This window comes from Salvelinus alpinus, chromosome 13, assembly GCF_045679555.1.
Source record: "Salvelinus alpinus chromosome 13, SLU_Salpinus.1, whole genome shotgun sequence".
NCBI lineage: Eukaryota > Metazoa > Chordata > Actinopteri > Salmoniformes > Salmonidae > Salvelinus > Salvelinus alpinus.
Window position 1 is genome coordinate 21839929 of NC_092098.1, and position 9152 is coordinate 21849080.

The 9152-nt window shown below is 40.5% G+C and overlaps 1 protein-coding gene across 1 annotated transcript; it reads left to right on the plus strand.

The window, feature by feature from the left end:
• The first annotated feature begins 294 nt into the window (after positions 1–294).
• LOC139537355 (brain-specific homeobox/POU domain protein 3-like) lies at positions 295–3755 on the plus strand. Its single transcript, XM_071338574.1, has 2 exons — positions 295–1039; positions 1606–3755. Exons 1-2 carry the CDS (start codon positions 920–922, stop codon positions 2530–2532), a joined length of 1047 nt encoding a protein of 348 aa, XP_071194675.1. The 5' UTR covers positions 295–919; the 3' UTR covers positions 2533–3755.
• The last annotated feature ends 5397 nt before the right edge of the window (positions 3756–9152 follow it).

Below are 9152 nucleotides of genomic sequence, written 5' to 3' on the forward strand. Positions count from 1 at the left end.
TTCATCGTCCTCTCTGTGCTTCATATCCATTCTGACCTGTTTATTCTTTAATTGGGGATCCATACTGTGGTTTGAGCCACAAAGTAAATGAGCAATGATTAATTGATGTATTAATTGCTAGGAAAGCAAGGGAAAGGTGTCAGGGAGGATTATTGTGTGTGGTCGTCCATCTATTATTGATATAAAACAGGAGCCTCTCTGAATCCACTGTTCACTGGAGTTATTTCACTGGTATGATATTGATATTTAATTTCACTTTGGATATTACAAATTACTTTTCTTCACCTTATGCCATATTTACTAAAATGCAGGGACTAAACTTACTTTTTTAATTCGAGCTTTGAATGCTCATTTGAAATTTAAAAAGCTTATTATGAGGTTATTACAGAAATTGGGACATAGAATAAAATCCATCCTATCCATCAGAAAACACAGCAACCTGCGCAACGCGTGGTGGGCGTGTTGTCCGTATGACAACCAGCCAATACCATTGCACCTGTCAAAATCCAGACTCCAAACGCATTGCATTGGAGTGGGTGGTGGTTTTGCCCTCAAGAGGTGTGGCTACACACACATTTCCCAGTAACATTTGGAGACAATAGGGAAAGGAGGCGGCGATTACCCATCTTTGGGGCGGGGCCAGGAAGACGTTATATTATAGGTGGCTGCTAGGTATCCATACTACATACAGCCATTTACAGCCAAAAGCAGAGGAGTCTGACTGGATAGAGAGAGACCTACAGGGGAGAAGACAGGAGGTTTAAACCTGTCATCATTACCATCACTACCATCACCTCAACCAACCAACCGACCGACCATTCTATCAATTTGTTTAATCCTGAGACGATTCTAGTGACAACGGACCAACACGGAGCAAAACGAGGAAGACGGACAACGACCCTCACTAACTTCTGCAATCATGATGTCAATGAACAGCAAACAACCTTTCAGTATGCACCCCATACTGCACGAGCCCAAATACACGCCTCTGCAATCGACCTCAGAGGCCATCCGGAGGGCATGCATGCCCACTCACTCGGTGAGTTATCGTCACATTCAAATGATCCAATTAGCAATAATGAAAAGTAGCCTTAAATGAAGGCGAGCATGCATAGGATATGGAGAATTGGGTGAAACCGAACACTAAACGCTTATACATTATATGCCAAATAATGTGATTTGCCTGATCAGATATTTCGTATTGCTCACATGTCAAACTCTTCTCATTCCAAGGTGCAGAGAAATTATTTATCTTGAAAGATTCATTCTTAACGAATAATCAAATGTGACGGTTGAATATTTGGATGATACTAGGCTGATATAGTCTCTGAGTGATATGAAATTAACTCATCCGTTTGGATATTTGGACAATTTATTTTAAGAAATGTCTTATTGATATTGTCATTTTTATATTTTCACAAAGGCTAAACATTTCGAACCTCGTGCGTAATGGATGCGTAATCCAAACTGTGATAATATATTTCCCATCATTCCCATCTTAAAAACGTTATCCATAGGTATCCTAAACTATTTGAATGGTGCCTGTATGGGGAGCGTTATTAACCGTCCCCCTCTCTGCCTCCTCTGTTCCTCTCCATCTCACAGCTGCAGAGCAACATCTTCGCCGGCTTCGATGAGACTTTACTGCAGAGGGCGGAAGCGCTGGCGGCGGTGGATATCGCAAAGAGCCACCCTTATAAACCAGACGCAACCTACCACACCATGACCACGATGACCAGCATGGCCTGCACCCCCACCTCATCCTCGGCCCACCTCCACCACCCGTCCGTGCTCACCTCGCACCATCACCACCATCACCCCCATCACCAGGGCTCTCAGGGCCTGGATGGTGACCTGCTGGATCACCTGACCCCCGGCATGTCTGTCTCCCTGGGAGGGATGCCCGGCTCCGACGTCTGCTCCACTGCCTCCCATCCACACTCTCACATGTCCGCCATAAACCACATGCAGCAGCACCACCACCACCAACAGGCAATGAACATGCACCCCCACAGCATGGGCTCGCACACCTCGCTGGGCGGCGGCGTGGACTCAGAGCCAGACCCCCGGGAGCTGGAGTCCTTCGCAGAGCGGTTCAAGCAGAGGCGGATCAAGCTGGGGGTGACGCAGGCGGACGTGGGCTCGGCCCTGGCGAACCTTAAAATCCCCGGGGTCGGTTGCCTCAGTCAGAGCACGATTTGCCGGTTCGAGTCCCTCACCTTGTCTCATAACAACATGGTGGCCCTGAAACCCATCCTGGAAGCGTGGCTGGAGGAGGCGGAGAGGGCGCAGCGGGAGAAAATGACCAAGCCAGAGATTTTCAACGGAGGAGACAAGAAGAGAAAACGCACCTCCATCGCTGCTCCCGAGAAGCGCTCCTTGGAGGCATATTTCGCCGTGCAGCCGAGGCCCTCGTCTGAGAAGATTGCAGCAATAGCCGAGAAACTGGACCTGAAAAAGAACGTGGTCAGGGTGTGGTTTTGCAATCAGAGGCAAAAGCAGAAAAGGATGAAGTTTTCTGCGACACACTAGGAAAATACAGAGCAAAACTTTCCTTGAATAGACAAATCCGAAGCAAATAGGCAAACGGCCAAGGTCCATCGAGGCTAGCAGACAAGATGTGTTTCGTTCCTTTGAATTGGGATAAAGACTTGAAAACCAACATCCACCGGGGCAAAACGTATACCTTTTGAAATTGAAAACTGAACATCGATGAATACAATACAGTGAAATAGGAGATCGACATCATTAAACTCCATGGAGGCGGAAAAGAGAAAACCCACCTCTTAACTCATGGCAATTATTGTACAAAAATGGAAATCGAATAATAAGTGTTATTATTCTCTTGAGTCAGAATAACTATTTTATATTTATCATTGTACATATTTGTGAATAGGCTACATTTCACCTGTGTGTGAAGAGCGCATCGAATTCGTTCTTTTTTCAAAAATCGAATTGTTGTTTGCAGAAGATAACTGATGCTTAGGGCGTAATGTTGTCATCATTGTATGTGTCTCAGAGACGGTTGGCTCTCCGTAACACGGGGGTATAGTTGTAATCATTCATTGCATGGTTTACTTGTAGGGCGTTAGCTGTGAGTTAATAGCTCTAAAAACCCATCTGAATGCATTGCAATAAGAGAGCATACACACGGGCAATCGCACGTACACGCGGGCATACACAGTATAGTCTACTATCTGTCTACCTCATTACGCTAGTGTTGGCACATTCATGGTCATTTTGGACTGTAGGAGTATAAAACACAAAAAACTAATCGTTTCTTCGTTTTTTTGTTTTATCCACCAAGTTATGGTTGAATTAGATGACTCACAGAAAGTAAACATGGTGTATGTCTGTACTAATTTCACTGCAATGATGCTTTGACAATCAAATTATTTTGAATAATTACTTTGTAAAACGTCCATTTTATGTCCTCACATGAAAACGAAAATATTTTTGTTCTTTTTAAAATTATTATTATTAATAATAATATTAATATTGGTCAATTAATGGAAATATTGGTTATGTTGTATTCCCAGAGTTCAGTGCACTTTGTAGATATTCTAAACATGAGGAATTGTTGACTTATTTATATTTTTTACCGTTTTACTTAGTTTGGTTTATTATTATTTACCTATTTATTTATTTTAACTTAACTTATTTAAAATACAACGTATATTTCATTTGTGAAGGTGTGCTTAAATGTGTCTGTGTAAGCAACAGAAACTAAAATAAACCATGCACGTTTTACCTCATCTTCTCCTATCAGTTTTTTTGAAGTAAATATATCAACAGTCTCAATTCGATGTCTGTTCGTCTGTTAGAGCATCTGGTTCATTGAAATGGGAGAACACACTCGGGGTGGGAGGTTGACGGATCAGTTGTGGAACCATTTTAAGCTATTTCTGAGTAGGCTATGGACAGGACTTTATGAAAGCTACGTCAATGATCAAATCAAATGATCATATGAATGATTCAATTCGATGTTGATCAATGTTTACTTTCTTGTGCTCCTTTTTGAATTCACAATCAGTTTTTTTATTGATCGGATTGAATAAGAAATAACACTTAGTTAGAATAAGGAATCATTGGGAGGGCATATATTAGTCTAGGCTAGTCCATGTGTTATTATGACGTTACACTTTTCCCTAGTACCTATCGAAAATACCACATCAAACATTAAGAAGAAAACCATTTATTCCTCGGACGTCAAAATAACTTTGAATTAGACCAAGTCTCGTCATAAACTGGGGCCTTCAAGGGTTTAGGTAATGAACGTAAGGACATCAGACCAAATACACTTTGCTTTCAATTATTTAAAGTTAAACTGAGGATGGCACCATAAAATGTTTAATAGTTTATTTATTCGTTGATGCAGTAAGATTTAGGCCAATAAGACTGGACTATCACTTTGAAGCAAACAACATTTAGAGGAATGTTCAGAATGTAAAGTTTACTATAACCGTTGGAGTAAATGCATTGTTAATCAATCAATTATGAATATCAGCTTCTAATTTATTTTGACATGTCCTTTCCACATGTGTGCATAATCATTGAGTCCCAGCTAGTTCATCCCGACCCTGCAGTCCGCGTGGAGCCTCTGCAGTCAGATGCGAAAGAGGAGAGACATGACAGACGTTGACTGACAGTTTATCAGTCCAGAAAATGTCAGGGGTTCCAGGGCTCTCCCTCGTGTTCAGCAGGTGGTTTCATGCCTGTAAAACTCGTTATTAATGAATAATAAATACCAGCTGTTATGATACTATTGATTTTTGTATGTTTGTTAAGAAGGAGATCTCCTCGCGCAGAAGGAAATGGTAGTGTTGTCCAACACGCGCCCGGGTCCTCTCCCCTCGGAGCAATTCAATACAATCATTCTGTTAGCAGACGGAACTTTTTGATGTGACACATCAGGAGGGTTGCCACTAAGGACGAAATAGACTGGGGTGAATGAGGAAATGTTACAATAGAAATAATGACACAAAAAAAAACAAAAAAAACAATAGCAGCATAATATCAGTAACAGCAGCTACACTTAAACAATACAATCAAAATAGCTTGTTGCAAAAGATATAGGCCTATGGAGCCACCCCAGATGTGTCCCCTAGGGGGCTTTGCAGCCCCTACATCTCAAAAATATTAATTAATATTTCTCTTACAGTCAATTGAGTTAATAGCCCATAGCATTCCAAAGTTCGAGCTGAAAGTCTGGCACCAGCGCTACTATCGCCAATATTACCCATATTGCTGCCATTTTAGGTTACTCAGATTAGCTCAATCGCCAATTTCTCAGCCTCTGAGTGTCACAGGAACACAACATTTTGAATGAATAACAAAAAAATCATGACAACTTGCTATGAAAAACATTGATCAAAATAACTTTAAAAACATGAAAACAGAAACGTCTATCAAATTTGACTAAATGCATGTGTAAATTGTTTGTAATATCTGCTTATTTTGGGGAATTTGAATAATTTACTTGTGCGTTACAGAAGGTTATTTCAATAAAAAGTGTTAGACAGTATCTTTACAATCATTAGCAATTTGGGGTAAAAAAAAATACACCACGTGGGCGCTTTTAAGCAAAACATATGTTGGCGCTTTTAAGGGTTATTTAAACTATTACTGGACTCCAAAGTTCTGGTATATAACAGGCTTTAAATGCAGACTTTTAATTCTGAATATTGCATTCAGGACAGAAACTCCTCACCCATAGCCTATAATGAATGTGCTTTCTCAATATTGACAAATATTTTGCCCTACTATGGAAAGGCATGTGCCGGTATGTTGGCCTAACAAAGAATGTAGTACATCACTGCGTCAATTACTTATTTATAATTGAACCGTACTCCAATTGATGCGTATAAATGATATATAAATAACAATTTATAATCAAGGTTAGCTGTGTATCGAGTTTAACTGTTGGAGTTGGCTCTGGAACAGCAAGTATAAGATATAAATGGAAGAATCATGAATAATAACTTTATCAAGCTATCTGGTCGGCAGTCATGCAGTTCAGGATGTAGCCTACAAAATGCTTAAAAAGATTATTAAAAATACAATCATTTTTAGATCACTAAACTCTGGCGCCCCCGAGTCACTGTTCTAAAGTCATAGTGCATGCTTGTTTCAGGGGTGACCTGGCTGCTCTTTAAAGGGAAATCACACCCCTTTTCAAACTCATATTCATTATCTCCAGCACAATACCAGTGTCTACATATGTGAAAAAGGCACATTTCGAGGTTTTGTGGAAACACATATAAAGTTCAAAAGTTATACCCCATGACATCATCAAAAGTTAAACAGTGATTTTCAAAAGCTATAAGATTCATGGTGACATGGGGAACAAGAAAATACCCTCCCTCTGGCTACAAACTCATTGCAGGTTTTGAAAATCACTGTTAAAACAACAACGTTTAATCCTACCCTGTGATGTCACAGAAAAGCATTTTTTATGACCTTTCTTCTTATCTTTTTAATCACAAATCATAGAAATGCGCTGTTTTCACATAGACACTGGTTTAGTGCTGGATATAGAATATGAGGTTGAAAAGTAGCGGAATTACCCTATAAGTACACTATTAAAATAGCCCACATAGGTTACTGTTTGTTTTTCATTTGTCCTATAGACCTGGGTAATTGTAGGCAGCCTATAGTAATGCTCGCTATGTAGCCTATGATGTTATTTGCATATTCCGAGCCCTATAGTCCAAACCTGCACTGAGAACCCCGTTGATTCTATCCGAGGCCTAATTTGTCTCTGCCGAGTGGAGCAGATAGTCCTGGATGAGTGAATCCCAGGACAGTCCTCGTTAATTGTGTGACTTAAATAATTAACACGTGGAAGGCCTTATTGTCTCGTTTGTGTTTTCCTGTACAATCCAAAACAAGAGCATTGCTACGCAAATCAGATTCCTTCCTCTCAAACCCGCAGAGGCTGATGTGAACACACTCGGATAACTTTTGTCAGCCAATGTTGGTAAAGGGCACGCACACAACAACACACAGTTTCAAGCACATAGCTTCATCACCAATACACTGTATATGTTTATTTTTATTTTGTATGATTAGGCCTAAAATACAGAATTGCTGAAATTGGTATGTTTGGATGCTAGATTCAATTATAAGGCTAACATTTGTTTGGCCAAGACCATTATATTACAAACATGATGCAATCAACTGCCGCTGCTGCACCTTCACATCCCACACTGATCGAATAATGGCTGCCAATCCTCAATGTGATGATTTGTTCATAGGGGAATTCAGGCTATACGGCTACACTCAGCTTAATACACCTGCCAGTCTACATCTTCAGATTAGCATGGCCTTTAAAAAGCATGTACATTATTTACTAACCATTCAAAGAAAATAACATAAGCCTATGATAGATGTCAAATATGCGGAGTGAAAAACGACACACTCTTGCGAGTGTATTTTGTAACAATGCATTATAAGGGATAAGACTGCGCAAACATATAAGCATATAATTCTACACTTTAGGATTCATCCCCCTGGTTCCTCTCTGACTAGTGTTTCCCATGAAGCGGAAAGCACATTTTCATAAATAGACCTTGGCCAAGCGCTGCGTATGAAATTTTAATGAAGCCCGAGTCTTGAGTGCAGCGCCAGGGCCTTGGAGATTCGTTGCTCTGTTACATACTATGGCTTTCTCCTCCCTCGCAAACGCACACAGCAGCCACTGCTGCAGCGCGAGGCCGGCTGCACTATTGACAGCCTGGTTAGGGGAGGGGGCTGATTTTCGGTATTTTCTTCGAGTGTCTTTCTTAAGGGGCAGCCGGTCACACACACACACACGCGCGCGCGTCATTGGAAGTGTTCAATCCCAGCGATGCAATATTTATCAGCGACGTTAATATATAAACCCCGCGTTCATCAGCTCGTTTGAGGGCTTAGGCCTACATTTAGGCAGGCAAAAACACACTAAACGAGAATAATATGGAAACCTGCACCATTGCTGCGAAGCCACGAGAACATGGGTGTTTTGCCTGTTGCGAGGGCAAGAAAGGAGGCGCATAGGCCTGGCTCCACTATAACGCGCTGATAAAATGCTTTGCAGGAATGGAGGTGAGACTAAGTGGAGATGAAATTGATGTTGACAATATGAACAATCGAATATCTTTGTAGCGTTTGTTGCCTCTGGTTCGAATAAGAGGGCATAAAATAAATAACAAATAGGGCCTATGAATAATTTGATCTCTCCCGAGCATGTCAAGACACGCAATATGCTGAAAATATGCATATTCGACAGCAATTAAAACATGGCGTCATAATAGGAAACATTGTATAGCAAATCAAGCCTAATTAACGTCAGGGGCGGGCCAGGCGGCTGATCAAACGCGGGAGTTATGAGTTTTAATGGGCTCAGAACATCCCAAATAATGTTGAGGGAAACCTTATATGCGTCTCATTCTGAAAGAACAATGTCTTTATTGTAAATCAACAGATCTCAGGGAAATGAGGCCGTATTCCACTAGGTCTAAAACTGTAAACTGAGTAAACATTTACATATTTTAGTAGACGCTCTTATCCAGAGTGACTTACAGGAGGAAGTAGGGTTAAGTACCTTTATCATGGGCACATAGAGAGATTTTTCACCTAGTCGGCTCGGGGATTCGAAACAGCGACCTTTCGGTTATTGGGCCGCTAGGATATACTTGCCGACATACAACAAACAGACAAAATACAGTCACTGTAGAATGAATAAACTATAAGGAATGGAAAAACGAGTTTAACTACTTAATACTTATAATAATATTGCCTAACTGATATGAGGATCATAAGCCTTTTAAATAATTATATGAAGACATATTTCCGATAGGCCTAATAAAATGTCTTCCTTATCTCAAACTAAAGTGTATGCTGGACGCCATTGACAAATCATAAGGCTATCTTTCAATTATGAATAATTAGAAAATATGATCAATATTTCAAAACAATTTAAAACTGCAAAGATTCTGGGATACACAACATCAATTGATGACATGCTCTTAGTCTATGCATTCAAATAATGATATCGACAGCATAAAAACACACAAGACTCCAACTCAATGACAATATCTGCTACTCAAACAGGTTCAGATATTTAAGCCTTGGTGGGACTCTCGTTCAATGACCCGTGTGTGATGTAGACG

Excerpts from the sequence above, each read along its gene's own strand:
- LOC139537355 (XM_071338574.1), top strand. The coding sequence starts at position 920 with ATGATGTCAATGAACAGCAAACAACCTTTCAGTATGCACCCCATACTG. Across the intron at positions 1,040-1,605 it reads CATGCATGCCCACTCACTCG|CTGCAGAGCAACATCTTCGC; the intron begins GTGAGTTATCGT and ends TCCATCTCACAG.